This window comes from Pleurodeles waltl, chromosome 3_1, assembly GCF_031143425.1.
Source record: "Pleurodeles waltl isolate 20211129_DDA chromosome 3_1, aPleWal1.hap1.20221129, whole genome shotgun sequence".
Classification (NCBI taxonomy): domain Eukaryota; kingdom Metazoa; phylum Chordata; class Amphibia; order Caudata; family Salamandridae; genus Pleurodeles; species Pleurodeles waltl.
In genome coordinates, this window is record NC_090440.1 from 662368468 (window position 1) to 662389010 (window position 20543).

General features: G+C 44.2%; 1 protein-coding gene across 1 annotated transcript in view; it reads left to right on the top strand.

The window, feature by feature from the left end:
- CD81 (CD81 molecule) overlaps nt 1-20025 on the top strand; it is a 180286-nt gene extending 160261 nt beyond the window's left edge. Inside the window, exons 7-8 of the mRNA XM_069223186.1 lie at nt 15012-15095; nt 15364-20025. Coding sequence (XP_069079287.1) covers nt 15012-15095; nt 15364-15426 — 147 coding nt within the window. The 3' untranslated portion in view covers nt 15427-20025. The remainder of the gene's footprint in view (nt 1-15011; nt 15096-15363) is intronic.
- The last annotated feature ends 518 nt before the right edge of the window (nt 20026-20543 follow it).

Below are 20543 nucleotides of genomic sequence, written 5' to 3' on the forward strand. Positions count from 1 at the left end.
CGATTTCTGGCGTTGAAAAAACTCGAAACAGCTTGTTTTAATGTAGCCCTTTACTTGCAATACCAGGAAACCTTATCACTCCGTTTACACAGAGACCAGTTCTGACTCGGGGAGCTTCAGTGAGTTATGGTTTAATCGGGAATTGTCGCACAGTGCATAGACACCTAGCAGGACTCTGTGATAGACAACATAGATTAAATTTGGGTTATGGATATACTGATGAACAAAACTACAACATAGTTTTATTTTGGGATGATAATCCGTCTATATTGCATTAATGTAACCTGCATTTTGCAGCATAAAATCTCGTCTAGACTGACGTGCTTTATACAATTCCGCCATTTAAATATTGGGTCTGAAAGACTTAAAAAAAAAAAAAAAAAAAAAAAAAAAAGTTAGCTTGTGGTTTTGGAGTCGACATAGATGGAGCCTCCATCATGTGCACCATAATCCCACAATGCCCAAATGGGTGCTAACCATTTTAGATTATTTTTTTCCGCTGTTTGGTATGGAGTTGCATCGGAGAGCTCCTGACCTTTTTTTTGGCAGATTGTTGACTGTTTCTCAAAGAACAAAGGAAAAATTAAAGAAAACGGATCGGTGCTTGACGGTGGAGAGAGGGTTTTTTTTTGGGGGGGGGGAGGGGTCTCAGGCGGTATCCAAACTTTTTTTTTTGGAGGGGGGGGGGGGGGCTGGAAGTGGGATTCCTGGGGTTTCTCAACACTATTTTAGAGAATGAACACTCCAAGATTTGTCCAGATTACCTCTAAAGTTCACCCTCAAAGGCAAGCTGCCAGTCTGTATGTTTCTGTCTGCCTCAAGACTAAGTAGGGGAATTGTCCTTTGCTCATATTTTAAGTCGAAAATCCTGTTCCACAGAGATTCTTCAAGCTTATTGGGAAAGTACAGATAATGGCCGGCTTGTCTGAGCTGGAGAAACAGAAGACTGGTTCTTCGTCAGTGACATAAATGGGTTCTCAGATGAGGTAGAGGCGCTGGAAGCTCAAGACACATAGATGTTGACCACCAGGTGTAATGAAGTAAGACACACCATAGGCACCCCAAGCCCACGTTCCTGTAGAACGTCTGATGCCTTGAAAGAGAAGGCAATCGGACACACCCAAGATGCCAAAGCATGGCTCTTCAAGCAATACATGTCATTGAAAGCAAAGCCCTCACCACTGAAGAACCAAGCAGCCAAGCGCAAGGTAGTTTCCATCCTGCTGTGAAAGGAAAAACCTATGGGTAAGGATACACTAAGGGGATTTGCTTTGACTTCTGTGGTCGATTAAGCGCAGCAAAGGAAGGAGGGACGACCACCCTTGAAGGAAAAGGTTTATAGAGAACCTAGAACTTGCAATGTTTAGCAAAAGAAAAGGTTTTTGGAAGTCGAAATAAAGAACCTGATGAAGAAGAGGGCCTTCAATCAAGTCTTGATTTCCATGAAGGAAGCAAAACCGTAGGGGTTAAGAGGCCCATACAAGACACTGTATTGTCACAGCAGGAAAGAATACCTAAAGGAAGTCATGACAGACCCTGGGGAAGAGGAAGACAGTACTTTAAATGTCGGTCTCAAAACAGTTAGGCATAGCTGAACCACAGAAGGAAATGCTGTGGGAAGACGTTGAGGCAGCCTTTCTTCTGGAAATAAAATCCCACCAGGCCTTCCCTCACATAAGCATCTCCACTTACAAATCGGCTGTGAAGAAGGGGACGGAGGCCTTTGGAGTGGAAATAGAGGTCAAAAGAAAGGAAATCTGCTCCTTCCTTGAGACACTCGTTCAGCAAGGCAGAGAGGTCTTCTCTAAGCTGGCAAAGGCAGCAAAGAGAAAATATAGAGCATTAGCACCAGACCCCAAATACGTTTAAGTCCATGTAGAGCCAGACTTCCTAATTATCTCCACAGGATGTAAGAGAGCCATGTCACCTGTATCCATGGGACCTTTGCCTGTTAAAGAAAGTAAGAGGATCGAGTCTGTAGGTAGGGAAATGGGGAGGGCTGCAGCCACACAGTCGCAAAATGCTAATTCCAACGCACGGTTGAACCAACTTGCTCATCAATACTGAGAGGATAATGGAAGACCTTGTGTGGCATCTCCCAGAGGAATGTCAATAGGGCGAAAAGCAGTATTTAGGCAGGAAAAAGTATCATTAACTTCATGCCTCAAATCAGTTTTTGCTGCTGACACAGCAAGCAGGCAACTAACTACAGGGACGGTCATTAGAGACTGGTGGCTATGCATTTAAAATTTTAAGCCTGAAGTACAATCCAGTTTCATTGATAATCCTCGCACAGGAAAACAGCTCTTTTGTGCTTGGGGGAACCAAGCACTCGAAGGGATGAAGAAGGCAGATGAAACCATAAAGGCAACGGAAGCCCTTGAGGTATTTAGGCCTTCATTTTAAAGAGGAAGCCTTCAAGAAAAGAGAAGCCTGAGGAGGCAGATGTTAGCTGTACTGCGTCAGAGGCAGATAGAAACCAGACAATTTCCAGTTCATGGGCAGTGGTGACAACAGCAACCCAAAATCCTTTCTCGAGGCAGAGGTAAATTCAGGCAAAAACTCTTGAGGATCTACCTCGGGTACCTCCTAGGTGTCAAGCTCCACTCCTCCCCCCCCCCCCTTTTTAATCCTGTAGATGCTACTGTATAGACTTCATACAAACACCAACAACAAAACCACCAAAACATTGTTACAAGAAGGACCAATTGCAAATCCTGCACAGCTGTTCAAGAACTGCTGGCAAAGAACTCTATACAGAAGGCAGCTTGACAGTAAACTGAGTGCACACCTGGTTCTTTCCTTTCTTGAACCAAAACAAGATCTAACAATGCAACCTATCTTAAACCTGCAGTTTGTAAACTGGTACATAAAGACATCACATTTCTAAATAATGACATTGCAAGATATAATACCTTTGCTAGACAAAGGAGATCTCAAAGATGCTTTGTAAGAAAATGGCTCCCTGTTGCAGTTACCCCCTCCCCCACACTTTTTGCCTGATACTGATGCTGACTTGACTGAGAAGTGTGCTGGGACCCTGCTAACCAGGCCCCAGCACCAGTGTTCTTTCACCTAAAATGTACCATTGTCTCCACAATTGGCACACCTCTGGCACCCAGGTAAGTCCCTTGTAACTGGTACCCCGGGTACCAAGGGCACTGATGCCAGGGAAGGTCTCCAAGGGCTGCAGCATGTCTTATGCCACCCTAGGGACCCCTCACTCAGCACAGACACACTGCTTGCCAGCTTGTGTGTGCTGGTGGGGAGAAAAATGACTAAGTCGACATGGCACTCCCCTCAGGGTGCCATGCCAACCTCACACTGCCTGTGGCATAGGTAAGTCACCCCTCTAGCAGGCCTTATAGCCCTAAGGCAGGGTGCACTATACCACAGGTGAGAGCATAGCTGCATGAGCAATATGCCCCTACAGTGTAAGTCTATTATACATTGTAAGTACAGTGTGGCCATATTAAGTATATGGTCTGGGAGTTTGTCAAAAACGAACTCCACAGCTCCAGAATGGCTACACTGGATACTGAGAAGTTTGGTATCAAACTTCTCAGAGTAATAAGCCCCCACTGATGCCAGTGTTGGATTTGGTAAAAAATGCACACAGAGGGCATATTAGAGATGCCCCCTGAATTTTACCCAATCCTTCAGTGCAGGACTGACTGACTGGTCTGTGCCAGCCTGCTGCTGAGAGACGAGTTTCTGACCTCATGCGGTGAGAGCCTTTGTGCCCTCTGAGGCCAGAAACAAAGCCTGCTCTGGGTGGAGGTGCTTAACACCTCCCCCCTCCAGGAACTGTAACACCTAGCAGTGAGCCTCAAAGGCCCAAGCTTCGTTTTACAATGCCCCAGTGCACTCTAGCTAGTGGAGATGCCCGCCTCCTGGACACATCCCCGAATTTTGGTGGCAAGTCCAGAGGAGCTAATAAGAAAGACAAGGAGGAGTCACCCACCAGACAGGGCAGCCCCTAAGGTGCCCTACGCTGAGGTGACCCCTGCCTTCAGAAATTCTCCATCTTGGTTTTGGGGGATTCCCCCAATAGGAATAGGGATGTGCTCCCCTACCCTCGGGGAGGAGGCACAAGGAGGGTGTAGCCACTCTCAAGGACCGTAGCCATTGGCTAATGCCCTCCCAGACCTAAACACACCCCTAAATTCAGTATTTAAGGGCACCCCAGAACCTAGGAAACCAGATTCCTATAACCTGAAGAAAGGACTGCTGACCTACAAGCCTGCAGAGAAGGAGGAAGACAACTGATTTGGCCCCAGCCCTACCGGCCTGTCTCCAATTTCGAAAACCTGGTCCAGTGACGCATCCGACAGGGACCAGCGACCTGAGCCCTCAGTGGACTGCTCTGGACTACAGGACCAAGAAACTCCAGTGAACAGCGGGCCTGTTCAAAACCAGCTGCTTCTTTGCAACAAAGAAGCAACTTCCAAGGACTTCACGTTTCCCACTGGAAGCGTGAGACTTCACACTCTGTACCCGACGCCCCCGGCTCGACCTGCAGAAAACCAACACCCAGGGATGTGGAATTCCTATCGCCCGACGTCCGGGACATCCTGTTTGGGTCAAGGGCAACAAGTTTTTATGTTTACTTTGTCCTTGGGACAAGTAGGACCAACCCTCTGCAGCACAAACCCTTTGGCTGCCTGTTTACAGAGAGTGAAACTCTCTGCAGTTGAGGTAATGTGTTTCCAAAAGACAATGCTGTTCGAACTTGTATTTATGGTTCATTATTTGAAAGCCTTCATTATTAGGGTAAGTGCTGTAAATAAATGTTTTAAGGTCACACTTCACTACTGACGTTGGTTCCAGTACAAAAAAACCAAACATGTATACACATTTTTGAAAAGTTTAGGCTATGAGGCTAAGTATAATGCTCCCAGAATGCTCTCTGATTAGATGCAAATGAAGTGTCATTTAGTAAAATGTGTTGATGCATGCTAGTATTTCCCAAAAATATTTCTAATGGAAAATCAGTGTAACCATTTTCAACACGATTATGGGAAGCATGAAAATAAACAAACACTGACAAAGCCAACTGATCTGACATATTTTTATAAGTCTTTTAGTTTCATCAATGCGTGTCTTATTTTGACATGGCTTTTGTAACACTTTATTGTTGTGGGAGCTACCAGGCCCTCAACATTGTAACAAACACTGGCAAAAAAAAAAAAAAAAAGTTTTTGAACTCTAAAAGCACACGTTGCCACCAGTGGCATAACAAAGGCCCTGCAGCCGCCCTCCAGGGGGCCCCTTCAGCACAGCACCTGCCTTGAGTGAGTCTGGAGAGGGGGCTCCTCCATGTTCTTTGCAAAGGGGCACCCTCCAGTTTCGTTACGTCACTGATTGCCACTGTAGTTCCTGACACTGAACAAAACTACTTTGTGTGCCAATATGCTCCGTGTGGAAGAGCAGAATGCGATCACTCACAGTAAAGCCAGCCGAAAGAGAGAGAAATAAAAGTTTAATAAAAACAAAATGTCTTTGTTAACACTAGACCTAATTAGGGACCAAGACCCACATGTAGGTAGCTTTTTGCATGTCGCAACTGCGACTTTAGCTGTTTGCGACGTGCAAAAAGCACATTGCGATGCACAAACCCAGTTTTGCGATTCGGTAACCTGGTTACTGAATCGCAAAACGGGTTTGCGACTCTCAATTAGGAAGGGGTGTTCCCTTCCTAATTGCGACTCACAGTGCAATGTAGGATTGTTTTGTGAACGCGGGCGCAAACCAATCGCAGTTTGCACCCATTTCAAATGGGTGCTAACACTTTCGCAAAACCATTGTGAAGGTCACTGTAAACATTTTTTCAGAGCAGGCAGTGGTCCACAGGACCACTGCCTGCTCTGAAAAAATGAAACGAAAACGTTTCATTTTTCGTTTTTGTAATGCATCTCATTTTCCTTTAAGGAAAACGGGCTGCATTACAAAAAAAAAAAAAAATGCTTTATTGAAAAGCAGTCACAGACATGGTGGTCTGCTGTCTCCAGCAGGACACCATCCCTTTGAGGGCCGCCATTCGCAAGGGGGTCGCAAATTGCGAACCACCTCATGATTATTCATGAGGTGTGCATTTGCGAAGCCCTTGCGAATCACAGATGGTGTCAGGGACACCATCCTACATTCGGATTTGCGAGTCGCTCTGACTCGCAATTTGCCGGTCGCAAATCTGAACCTACCTACATGTGGCCCCAAATTCTTAAAGAAAGTCACAAAAGTGCACCCATGGTATATGTCGTACCCCTATAAAATATTTGTGAACTGTATTTTAGCATGGGTAAATACAATGTGTAGATTTGCTCATGTGAAAATCTATTGAGCATTTGCAAGTTCATTTTCCCTCCTGCCACTTTCTTCCCAACCCTGGAAGAAGTTCTAATTCTGCCATTGTCAGGAGTAAATGTCCAACCTTTCTTATTATGGGGAAATATTAGAGAGAAGCTGGTGAAAATCTTTAAAACATGCAGGTTAGTAGGTTTGCAGACTCAAAGGCATTCCAGCCCTGGAACTATTGCTTACTGCTTCCTCCAGCCCCAGTATGCAGATCTGCAGAAAGGTGGCAAAATAAGGAAATTGCTACAGTAGGGATTGAAACTGCAAGCCCTACTATGGTAGTAGCCCTGGCATAATCAGAGAGGCTATTATCAGAGCTCTTACATAATGAGATCGCTGCCATAATTTGTCGCCACACTACATGGCACCAAAGGGACAAGTAGATCTTTTTACAGGACAAGTAGATTTGAGAAGCAACCTGTCCCCTGGACAAGTAGATATTTTAATAAATTCCACACCCCTGAACACCTCAGGGAGGACTCCCTGGCGACTGCAAGACCGTGAGTAACCAGAGACGACCCCAATGAGCCCCCACAGCGACGCCTGCAGAGCGAATCCAGAGGCTCCTCCTGACCGTGACTGCCTGTAACAAGGGACCCGACACCTGGAACCAACGCTGCACCCGCAGCCCCCAGGACCTGAAGGAACCGAACTTCAGTGCAAGAGCGACCCTCTGCTTAGCCCAGGTGGTGGCTGTCCCGAGAAGCACCCACTGTGCCTGCTTGTAACGCTAGAGTGACCCCGGGTCCCTCCATTGTTTTCAATCCAAAACCCGACACCTGCTTTGCTCACTGCACCCGGCCGCCCCTGTGCCGCTGAGGGTGTACTTTGTGTGCCTTCTTGTGCATCCCCCTCCCCCCCCCCCTGTGCTCTACAAAACCCCCCTTGTCTGCCCCCCGAGGACACAAGTACTTATCTGCTGGCAGACTGGAACCGGAGCACCCCTGTTCCCCATAGGTGCCTATGTGTTTTGGGCACCTCTGACCTCTGCACCTGACCGGCCCTGAGCTGCTGGTGTGGTAACTTTGGGGTTGCCTTGAACCCCCAACAGTGGCCTGCCTATGCCCCAACTTGAGACTTGTAAGCGTTTTACTTACCTCCAAAACTAACCTTTACTTACCTCCCCCAGGAACTGTTAATGTTTGCACTATGTCCACTTTGTAAAAATGGCAATATGCTATTTTCAAAGACTGTACATGATATTGTTTTCATTCAAAGTTCCTAAAGTATCTAAGTGAAGTACCTTACATTTAAAGTATTAACTGCAAATCTTGAACCTGTGGTTCTTAAAATAAACTAAGAAAATATATTTTTCTATATAAAAACTTATTGGCCTGGAGTAAGTCTTTGAGTGTGTGTTCCTCATTTATTGCCTGTGTATGTACAACAAATGCTTAACACTACCCTCTGATAAGCCTACTGCTCGACCACACTACCACAACATAGAGCATTCGAATTATCTACTTTTGCCACTATCTTACCTCGAAGGGGAACCCTTGGACTATGTGCACACTATTTCTTACTAGTAGTAGTTTCCCAGTTCCATATCAACCTATCCATTGAACGACCAGTCTCTTTTTCTGCAGCCTGAATCAGTAACAGAAAGAGCTCCACACACTTCAGATGTTAAATGTGTCCACTTGTGTTTAACGTTGACACTTCGTTGACGAAGATTTTATGAAAACTGTGCTGAAATACCTCCATATGGCCTATTCTACTCTGTTGGGGATCCTGGATGATGTGGGTGGTCTCAAAGAGGAATGCATACTAGTGGGTATTGGTGTGTCACTGTGGGTAAGCGAGGTCTTGCTAAGCATTAGAAATCTACCCAAGACCCCTCTCAAGCCGAATAGAGGGCAGCAATATACTGGTGAGCCAAAGTTTGTGTGCGCTGTATGACCGTGCACACACAAACATTGAAAGATCTGGGGGAGGTGATAGCCTTATTATAATATGCTTGTGCCTTAGTGGTGGAATATGACTCCTGTCGTATTTGTGTCATCTACTTGCTTGGCCAAAATCGTAATGGGTATGTGTCTTATCTTTGCTTTGAAATTAAATAAATAATATTTGGTTATACAAAATATATTCGCAGAATATAAGTATGTAAAATGCAAACATTATTAAGAATTAATTGAAAATAAATACATATAAAAGAAGTCAATTTGTCTTACAATTACGAACAGATTGGACCGAAACTAAGAAAGAAATTAATCATGAATATGAATAAACAAATGATTCATATTTACAATTCATAGAATGATTAAACAAGCTAGAGAATAATTAGCTCCAGCATTTTCAGAGAATTAATTCAAAATTGTATTCACAAGAGTCTTAGGGTATGTTTTTAAAAAAAAAGGGGGGGGGGTGGGGAGGGGGGGGGGATTCAAGTAAAAACAGACCGTATTGAGCCACGACTGACACTTAACATTTTAATAGCTGTCTCGAATCTTAATGAACGGGGCACATGCCCATTGGTGCCAAGTTTAAAAAAAAAAAAAAAAAAAAAAAAAAAAACGTGACCCAGCCATAGTGCAAATGTAGTTCTCATTGATCACGTTTCTCAGGTACTTTCTACTAATATGAATTAACATAAAAACACTTAACGAAACCAGCGTAAGGAACGTGCATTGGAGTATTCATACTTCTTTTTCATTCTTTTGGAGCATCCACTTTTTAAATCTGGCAATCTCATACAGTGAGCAGATCAGTCAACGCAGTCTTGTCACGAAACCTCAGTGGACACAGACACCCCATGGGAACTTGAACTGTAGTTTAGTGGCCATTTTTCTTGGTCGAGCAGTTTCACGCGTGGAACATGGAGTGATTGTCTCAACTCCGAGAAGTGAAGCAGTTTAAACATCAGTCATTGCTTACTAACTTGACTGGAAGAACACAAAATAAATTGAGTAATCGGAGTACTTTCTAATTGCCAGGCTCGGGACAGCTTTTCAAGTCTTCTAGAATCAAACATCAACAGGATGGCACCAACCATATGAGTGCCACCGACTCCCATTTTTCTCAGGCATTTCGTTCAAAGCCAGCTGCACAATATGCAGTGAACTTCTCTGCCACCCCCATGTAGGTGACCACAGTAGCAGCGTTACCAAGTTGTAAATGGCAAAATGTACCAAGGAAACAAGAAAGCAGGAGCCATAATATATATGGTGCTCCAGAGGCCACAGTGATTGTACGCACCGTTTTCTGCTCCCCTGCACGCACTATAGAGTTACCGTAGGAGCTGCAGACGCCTGTGCGGCCTCTTCTGTACTACAGATGGCATCGGCACCAACTTAAGGCAGTTCCCTTGTTAGCAGGCTCCCTGTGAAGGTTTTCGGCCTGGGGCTTGGGAAGGCGTGAGATTGGGTGCTGGAAAGTGCTTTCGGGCTCTTCCAACATCCTCCAGCCGTCACTGGTAAGGACATCCAAGGGAACACTTTACAGAGGTAAAGATACTAAACCCCTTTCATACAAAACCTGCAGGTAAGACCATTATTCAGCTGCCCCCTTGAACTCTGCTTTTGTATGCTTGCTCAGTTTTCCTTATTTTCTGAACTATGCACAAGTGTGGCTGGCAGCATGACGAACTTAATTCAGGCTTGGGTTTCACCTTGGCACCACCGACCTAGTGGGCACTATCCCCACCTTCCTTCACGTAAAGTGTAGCTAAGACGGAATCATGCTGCAGAAGGACACCTTACCTGTAAAATAGTCTTGCAGCACAATGCCTGCTGTTAATTGACAAGCCAGACACTTATTTGAAAGATTCCGCTGAGCCTAAGGAGGCTGTAGGCTTAGGCACATCCTCATTAGGAGAGCACCTGAAAGATGAGGCCTTGAGTCTGATGCCGAAACCATACATTATTATAAATTAATATAGTTATCTGGAATAACCAGTACTTTGCACAGCATGTGATTCAGATCTGTTATTACAAGTAAGTATTGTTATTTTGTAGACCTGTTTGTTTGCTGAGTAACGGTCATGAGCAGCTTTTTATAGTGAAGAACTAGCATGTTCTAGACCCGAATGTGAGCTGCCCTAAAAGAGTTTGGAAAGACTTTGCAATCTGTTTATAGTGTGTGGTTTAGGATTTTGGAGCAGAATTGAGATTCAATTTCTGGTAAGGCATGTGTTCCGGAGAGAGGAACGTTGATCAGTGGTAAACCAGTGTATCTGACTAGTCTTCCTGGGTAGATAGTTAAAGCCGTGCATTGCATGCATTTGAAGTATATTCTGGCACTGCTAGAATTGTTCATTGGTGAAAGGTGGCCTTAATTTTCCATGGTGGTTACTAGTGTGGACTGAATGCAGGACTTGGTAGCTGTAGGCTTGTCAGCTCAGGAATAACATATATTGTAAGAGCTGGCCTGCATACACTCAGAAATGCTTCATAATTGGTTTGTGTGCTGGGTTAGTTCTGCACCTTGACCTAAGGTTCGTGACAGAAGTCAAAAATTGCCACAGGATGGAGAATGGGAATTGTTGCAGGTGGGTCGCCCCCGTAGACAAAAAATGCATTTTGGGAAAGACTTTGTTAATACTGAAAGGGAAGTAAAGTATTACCTCTTTGAATGACCAAACCTGCCAGACCAGAGGTCGGGTGAGATATCGACTACCTGAGCTGCTACTTTCGGATCACAGTATATTCACCACAGTATGACTTATCAGAGGCCTCGCACACAGTGACCAATTTATTTCTTCAAAGGATAGCACAAAGTAAATACAAGATTTCGAAATTAAAAATGATCATGGATCTATAATCTGCCCTTGGGATGTGATGCATATTTATACATCACGTAGCTATTCGAAGGCTTCCCAGCACTAAGTGAATACAAGCACACGTGCAAATATTGGGACAGAACATGGCTCATGTTAATGGGGATATAACAGGTTTTAAACTTTTTCTGAACCTTAACTCATTTGTTTCGATTCTCAACTCGTGGGACATTGAATTTCACAGCTTCGGGGTCAGATGAGCCAGCCAGGGAGGGCCAACCAAGCCGCTTGAAACTTTCTGAATTTGCTGATGAATACTTCTAACCCTGGATTCCTCACCTTCGTCTGGTGCCAGATTGGAACCAGAAACTTTTTTTTCAGCAGTGCTTCAGCATGCCAGTATGTAGAGTTGTGCAGCTCTGTTTGCTCCATATTGCCCCAGAAGTGACAGAGTAATGCAGCATGTAAGTGCCACTCCTTTCTTTCTGCGACTTCAGATGCAGATCTGAACCTCTGCTTCCAACTTTGTTGGTCTTTGGGTGACTTCTAAATCGAATTCCATTATGCTGGGAAACAGCCCCATTGGGAACTACAGATTTCATACGATGCCATGACTAGAGAAAACAAATCTGTAAAACACCTGCACTAGGTGTATTTCTAGGCTCAGGCCACTACTTGAAGCCATGCAAATAAAGGGACCCCCAATTAAGGCACCACTGGTGGATTCTTCCTGTGTCGGCCACTTAAGATACCATACTGACTACGTCTGACCAAGCTTCTCAGGACATGTATTTTTATATTCCTCACTTGCTTCTCCACAGATGTTACCTGAAGTTAATGGTAAGTCAGGGGCATTTAGTTGTTTGTGCTTCTTTTCACCCTCAACAATGCCCCTGGGGTGTTCACAAAACTGATGGTAGTGGTCACTGCCCTTCTTCAGAGGTCCGAGATACCAGTCTTCCTCTATACCAATGCTGAGAATGGGCTCACAACAGTTGTAGACCACGTCCAGACGTTGGCAAAATTCCTGACATCATAAGGGTTCACTATCAACAAGCTTAACTTGCACTTGACTCCTTAGCACAGATTTTCATTTATTGTAATTGTCTAGATACATTGCAGTTCTAGGCCTCCTATCCACTGCAACAAGAGAAGGATATTTGGGCTATGATCCTGATGTTTCAGACCCTGTCCTAGATCATAGGGAAAGCAGCTCTGAGGATTTTTGGGCTTTTAGCCCGGTGCATCCTGCTTGTAAGCTCCACCAAGTGGCTTACATGAAATCTGAAGTTCCAGTGGGCTAATCACAAGGAAGACTGACAGGTGACATCCATATCTAGTCAGAGATGGCTCATGACCCGCAGTGGTGGTGATGATTCCCTGAGCTGAAAGTGGTAAGTGGTGCATTCCTGTTGGGCTGGGGCAGTCATCTAGGGGATGTGGAGATCAGAGGACTGTGGTCTTCACTGGATGCCTGGCTCCACATCAGTATATTGGAGTGGTGGGAAACTCATCTGGCTCTGAAGACCTTCCTGACGTCCATCAAGGGTAGACTGGTGCAGGTTTTCACAGACCGCACCACCACCATGTGATACAGTAAAAAGTATGGCAGAATGGGATCCTACGCTCTGCCCCTCCGGGTTGGTTTGAGAACCAGGGCATTTCCTTGATCACAAACTACCTGGCAGGATCCTGAAATGCCAGCATGGAAGTAGTGTGCATGCAGTGTCTAGCAGATCACGAGTGGCATCTATATCCCGCAGTGGTGCCGGATCCCTCCCAACAGTAAGGGGAATTCTCTCTATATCTTTTCCCCACAGACGAGCGCACAATGTAAAAAAAAAATGTGCCTTGGAGTTTCTGCAAGAAAACCCGTTAGGAGATGCATTCTGGTTGGAATGGAACACAGGATTCCTGTATGCCTTCCTGCCAAAGTTCTAAAAAAAAAAAAAAGATGAGAATGATCAGGCCAGAGTCATTCTAGTGGTTCCAGATTGGGCCAGGAAAGTGTGGCACCTGGAACTTATGAACATCTCTCCCGCTTCCCCCTCTCCCTCTCCCCAATCATGTTACTACTTTGCGAGGATCTTGTGTTCTGGCAACAGAACAGAATCCTCCACGTGAATCTGCACAATATACACCTACATTTCTAGAGACTTAGCGGCGGTAACTGACTGCGTGCCACCTACACAAGTTGGTGCCAGGTGCCCTTCCATGAAATCCATTTATCCATAAAATCCCCTCTCCCCAATCATGTTACTACTTTGCGAGGATCTTGTGTTCTGGCAACAGAACAGAATCCTCCATGTGAATCTGCACAATATACACCTACATTTCTAGAGACTTGGCGGCGGTAACTGACTGCGTGCCACCTACACAAGTTGGTGCCAGGTGCCCTTCCATGATATCCATTTATGCCAGACTCTGGGACAAAGTTGTGACCTGGTGTTGTACTCCTAAGATTGATCCCTTAACAAGCAGAGGTGTTAGAGATCCTTTTGTTTGTTTCATCTTTGTAGTAAGCACTATTAAAGATTCATCTAGCATTTCTGCATTTAACTGTCCTTCAAGTCACCTGTCATAATGAGACTTATTGAAGGTTTGACACGCTTTCCCTTTCAAGCAGTTTGTGATGACACATTTGGACCTTAGTTTGGTCTTGACATTTTTCATGTGTACTTCTTTCAAGCTGATGCATAGTTGCTTACTGCATCTCCTGACTTTGAAGACTCTTCCTTATCGCAGTTACATTAGCTCATCATGCGAGTGAACTCCAGGCGCTTTCAGTGCGACCACTGTATACCACCTTTTTCCTGGACAAAAAGGTGCTGAGAGCTGGCAGAATTTTTGCCAAAATTTGTGACTTCTTTTCATATAGGGCAATCCATCATCCTGTCTGCATTCTTTGCTCCCCCTCGCCCCTCAAAAGAGGAGAGGCTCCATCGACTGGGCCACAAAAGGGCTCTATTCTTTTACAATGATTGGACCAAAGAACCAATGTGTAAACAATCAGCTTTTTTGGGTGAAGAAAGAGAAGGCTGTTCACAAGAGGACCTTGTAGAGGTGGATAGTCCTCTGGATTAAGAACTGCTATGCATTGCCCAAGAAGAACCCCTTTGGAGGTCTGAGAGTCCACTCCAACTGGGCTATGGTTGCTACCTCTGTGTTGGGTCGTGGAGCTCCTGTACTTGACATCTACCAGACTGTGACATGGGTGTTAGTGCGTACGTTTACAAAGCATTACTTATTTAACGGCCGGGTCTGGCGGGAAGGATACCTGGCCTGCTTGGTCCTGCAGGTCTTTTTGGTTGAGGTCCACTCCTGACTGCCATCTGGGGAGGTACTGCATTGGTACCTATTCTATGAGATAAATGTGCAGTTAGAAGTACCCATGAGAAGAACAAGTTACTTACCTTCAGTATCATTCTTTCTGCTAACTAACTGCAGATTCCTCACTGCCCTCCCCGACCTGCCCATTCTGTAGATTGGTCTCTTAAATTCCAAGTTGGAAATCAACACACTGTTTCGAACAGTTGTTCACACTGCATCGGAGAGCAGTGAAGGGAAAATAAGAAGCTGATGCTGTTGCATGGGTAGCAATAATGTGCTGCTCCACTCTGACTTTTTTGGCGATACGGAGCCAGTGTTGAGCAGCTCGGTGCCACCTAGCAGTGGACAGGAGCACTGCTAAAGGAAAGTTTCTGGATCCAGTTTGACACCAGTAGAACATTGAGGTGTGAAATCTGCTGTTCAATTGAGTATCCACCAGAAGAGCATTACTGAAAGTAAGTAATGTTCATTTGGTATAAGCCTTTTTGACACATTTTTCCGAGTTTCACTGTCTTTGTGCGGTTGCTCCTGTTTCGAGGAACAGTGTACGACCAAGTTGTTGGCCATCCAACTTGCTATGACATCTCACTGATCTTTTTTTACGTCTCAGGATTGCCATACGAAGATTAACGAGCTGTTCTCTGGCAAGCTGTACCTGATTGGCATTGCAGCGATTGTGGTGGCAGTAATCATGGTAAGTGTGGGTGGGATGTGCCTGTGCATTCAGTCCTTCCTTCTGCAGCAGTCCCTGCTTTATACTCCTTCCACCTTGACCTATGCAAAGAGCACCCAGTTGAAATGGGTCTTATAAAATCTTTTCTAATCTCTCTCCACTGAAACTCTCCTCATTACTTAGGTCCATGTTGACAACTTTAGCACCTTTGTTCGCTGCCACCTCTATATTTGATGTCACACTCTTCTATTTATCACCCTGATGTGTGTGCTCTCTCCTCTCATTGCAGATCTTCGAAATGATCCTGAGTATGGTTTTGTGCTGTGGCATCCGTAACAGTTCAGTGTACTGAGCTTCTGGGGCTCAATGCCAGGGTATCCTCGCATGGAAGCTGGACCCCTCAGCAAGTGCCACCCGCCTGGCAAAAATAAAGTGTATATAAATATTTCAAATATCACGAACATACTTAGTATTTTTACCTTAGACTTTTTTGTTTATGAAAAGTCATAAACCTTCTTTTTTTTTTTTTTTTTTTTTTTTTTTTGTGAGTGGCATTGAGTTGCACATCACCCCATCATAGTAGAGTGCCAGCATTGTGTAGTTGGGCACAGACCAGACAAATGATGCATGTTTGTGGGTTTTCTGGTTGTTGGTAACACCGGTCACCCTAATTGCTTTTTGGTTTGTTTCAGTGGACAGTGGCCATGGAGGCATTACTGACTGCTTTATTAAGGTCATGCACTGTAGAACCACTATCCCATCTCTTGTCACCATACTCTGACCTGCCTTCGAAGAGCCTTGTGCATAGCTCTTGTCATAGATAAAGTCCTTCTTCTTGGTCCCCCAGCATATGATGTGTAACTCTTCCTTGTTTGATTGCCCGCCATTCGTGATTATAATGTGTATTAATGACTAATATCCTCCTGCAAGCTGCCTGGCGTGCTCTGTAATCCTCCTTGAATATATTTGATATTGTTGGGTCTGCTCTTTTCCATGTGTGTTCAATCGCCAGTTGCTCGGTTCTGCTTGAAATGCTCTAACTTGGTTACTCCGTTGCCTTAGATGAGGATGGTTTGGTAGGGAGAAGGATAATTTTGGGTAAAGTGAGAACAACTTAATGAGATTTTATTTCTATTCCTTGAGCAACAGTGCAAGTGCATCCTTAAAGAGTGGGTGAATCAACACTTCACAGACTGGTTATGGATTGAACATCTACCGGTTATATCCACATAGCCATCACCACCTTTAAACAAACAAAAACTGTTAATTCCATTGGGATGAAAACCAATGCCTGTGTTTCGGCCAGGAAAATAGTGGGCTTCAGGATTTTGGTCAGGCGCTCAAGCAGAGTCAACCATGGTGGAATGCCTTGCCTTCAATTTCTCAGTGAAGCATGCAACAGGTTGTGTAATTTCTTCTTCTGCCTTTTTTGTATAAAAAAATAAAAGCAACACTAATGTTTTTTGTGAGTACTGTATAAAGAATCCTCAATCTGCCAATCAAATGTACCACAGTCAAAGTTTGTGAGCAACCGCCTCTAGCTCTCTGCCTTTTCCAGCGTGCCCATGTTTCCAAGTGTAGCTTTCGCCAGGCACAGGTTTTCTAACCTTCTTTTCAACATCCTACAAATTGTGTCCTCTGTTATTTGGCATTCAAAAGGGGCTTTCGTGGTCTAGAGTGAAGTAGGGGAAGATGGGGGGAGGGGCATTTTTCAAAATTGCTGTTAACTTACATATTTGTAATATGCAACCCTTCCGCAAAAAACATAATTGCAATCTAGGAAAAGGTACACGGGTGTATGTGCTTGATACTTCGAAAAAAGAGGGGGGTAAGAGAGGAGGATTGGTCGGTCCAGTGTACGTCCTCCCAACACAGTACTAATATGATAAGGTACACTGTTCCGAAATTGGAAGGAAAGGAAAAAGAGAAAGAGTCCTGTTAATCAGGAGCAATGGTCCTCACACACCGTATTCGGTGTCATGCTTCATCATCGGACAGCTCCTCGTCAGACTGGCGCTGCAATGTCTGACGGGCACCCCCCGAGGGGGGGGGCTCTTTGCCGGAGATCTTTTTGAATATACTCGATGATGCCGCGGAGCCAAATATGGGTCCGAGAGAGGAGAAAATGTGCAGAAAGAGAATAATAAAATTGGCTCAGATCCCTCACCTAATAGTTTATTATTTGCTGTTGGGAAGTGGTCAAGATTAAAAAGAAATCAAGGGAGTGAAACTAGAGTCAATGCTTGAACACTCACACAAGATCAATCAAAATAATTAAGGAGGACGGAGAAGGTCCGACTCTCCTTAATATGTGGTCGACATGTTTCGCGTCGTTATTGGTCCAACAGGATCCCGTGACGCTTCTTCAGGACCTAATTAATCATAGATTTTCTCCACAAGAAAAAAACAAAATACTTATACTTCTGTTGACTAACGCTCACAGTCAGAACGTCATCAGTCGCTTGACAGGACTAAAACGGTCTGGGTTTCCTTTCCTATCAGTCGCCCATCTCAATTAGAGAATAGGCTTCATGGGATATCGCTGGCCCATCACCCGGTACACAGTAAATTTGCGAGGTCACCGGTTTATGCAGCAGCACCTACCCGGGGGTCGCGTTCCCGAACCATGTGCTTGATAAACTGTAAATGTTCTTGCATGTAGGGGGGGGAAGCTGATAGAGGGGGTGCCTGTAAGGTTTGAACCATGAACCTGTACTAGATTTATATTGTGTGCATTATTACGCCGTTAAGTGTTTGGGCCGAGAAACATCACAGGAAATGTTTTTAGGCATTGACTAAAGGTGAAGTCCATATGATTCAGGAATATGTCAATTAGGAGAGAACGGTGCCCCACAGATTAATAACTACCTTTAGATTCTGTCTTCTGCCATCAAGATTCAAAAGCATTTTCCTGATTAGGATTCAGATTATAGGCTTATTATAAGGTGACCACGTTAGAAGGAGCACTGCCTGGTCATGTTAAGAAAATGGGTACTGGAAGACATAAACGTAGGAGGAGTAGAACAATAACAATCATGGAAAAAGGAGGAAGAACAGTCTGCGAAAGACCAAAAAAATAGAAGTTGGCCAAAAAAATATTGCGAAACACTGATTTCAATATTTTCCTGAAACATTCACGCCCAGTCACTTTGATTCAGTAAAGCATGAAGGGCTACTCCTTGTTCTTATATACGAACTTAAGTGTAAGCCAATTCTACAGAATGATAGATTTCCAGTACCTGGACACTAGGGTAACAAGAGCTAAAGTAGCAAGCTTCATTAATCCACTATGCCTCAAGCATTAGGCACAAACACCAAATGTGCCTTTCAGATGACAGTAAGTGATGAGCTTTGCAGGCCATCTTGCCACTTCAATCTCAGGATGACTGTTGCCTCAATTTGAAAGATGTGAGGGTGTTAAAAACATTTCCTTGGAGATGCTCACATCGCTTGCCAAGAGACCTGGTGACATTTTGTGCCGTTGAAGTGAAGAAATTACGTTGCAAATTTGCCAGAGCTGAAGGCTGGCATTGACTAGGACAGCATGAGTCGTGGAGGACTGGAAAAAAAAAAAAAGCATTACTTGTGATGTGTACATTCCAGACCTTCCCTAACTACGTTGAGCCTTCACCCGCACAGATCTGCAATCAGCTGATTGTGTGTGTCCAGTATACAAATAAGTTGTTCAGATATTTCTCATACTTGTAACTGCGTTTTTACTTGTTTCTCAAGGATGCCTTTAATGGTTTGGTTAAAGCCATCACATGGCCAGTTCATCTACTTGTGAAACAAAATTAAAGGTGTAGTGCTCCCAATAACCCTTTTATAAGATCTTGAGTCTCTCAAGGTTGGCTTGGACGTTTCACCTAAGAAATCATCCCAGAAGAATATGGAGGCTAATGCTCACGACAATACTAGCCTCAAAGAATCTATAATGTAGCATAATCGGAAAGTACGGGGGGGCATTTCCTTTTGAAAGAGGTCCACCTCTACATTCTGAAAAGTGGTATCTATCACTTATTGGCTGTACTATGAGCTTGGCTATCCTTAGCCCAGCATCATGAATGTGACGTCACCTGGAGGGCTCTTCCTTGAAACCTTCCCTGTTGTGCCTGCAGATGGCTTATATCCAGTTGGTATGTTGGATCCTCATCCTGTTACTTTTTATGTAGAACAGCAGAGCTGATAACATAGGTTCAGGTTTGGGTGTGCAATGTGCTCTTGACTTAATAGGCTGTGTTTATTTCGCCCTTTTGCATGAACTGAACACCTTCAAATCCTTCGTCCAGGCTTCAAACTTTACTGCTGTTTAATTGACCTAACACTAAGGATTTGGAGAACGATATGTCCAGAAATCATTACCAGTCAGAAGACGTCCGAATGAAACTTTCACGTGCCTGAGATGTATTCGATTGTTCATAGAGTCGAGTTGCATAGGTACCACCTAGACAACTAAAATGGGCAAAACTTGAAAGCACTCCTTGAATGGCTGATGTGTTTGGGAATAACTGTGCCTGCTGAAAGCATTGAATAGTGTTTCTCAGAGGTAGAATTGTTGACCAAATGTTAAGAGGGGATGTTGAGGGATTGCAACTTGATTGACCGGAAGCTCTGCTTGCCACCAGCTACCACCATTTCTTTAGATCTTGGTTGATGGGTGAAATTTGCAAAGCTGCATTTTGACCATGTCTGTTGAAAAAAGCTGTTTGAGAGAAGTTTCTATTTTTCTCGGGCCTCACATTTTAAGATGGTGCTAGTTTTGTACCACATTTCCCCTTTAAGATCTAGTTGGTGCTAGCTCGGTAGCAGCTCTCAATAGCTCTGCACTTCTAAAATGTATATAAAATTTGTTCCTTATGTCCTTCAGGTAAAATACTTGCTCTACTATCCGGAATGTAAAATGGATTCTATTGTAACTACTTTTCGATAAATAAAGGTCATATTAAAAGTTTTCATAAATCAATCGTTTTTTGTTTTTTTTTCTTTTTCAAGCAATAATGCGGATCTGTGAAAAGTACGTCCACGAGCATCATCTGTATCTGGCTTTTAACATGCCTCCAGGAATGGGTAATCACCTTTGTACCAGTATAGGTTATCAATTGATATAGGAAGTTGGCTCTGTATATACTATTTCAAAGTAAGAAATAGTGTGCACAGAGTCCAAGGGTTCCCCTTAGAGATAAGATAGTGGCAAAAGTAGATAATTCTAATGCTCTATTTTGTGGTAGTGTGGTCGAGCATTAGGCTTATCAGAGGGTAGTGTTAAGCATTTGTTGTACACACATGGGCAATAAATGAGGAACACACACTCAGACTTACTCTAGGCCAATAGGTTTTTATATTGAAAAATATATGTTCGATGGCATCTGTCGCTGTAGATACACATGGTATGCATGAGCTCGCCATCTGGTGTTGGGTCGGAGTGTTACAAGTTGTTTTTCTTCGAAGAAGTGTTTTCGAGTCACGGGA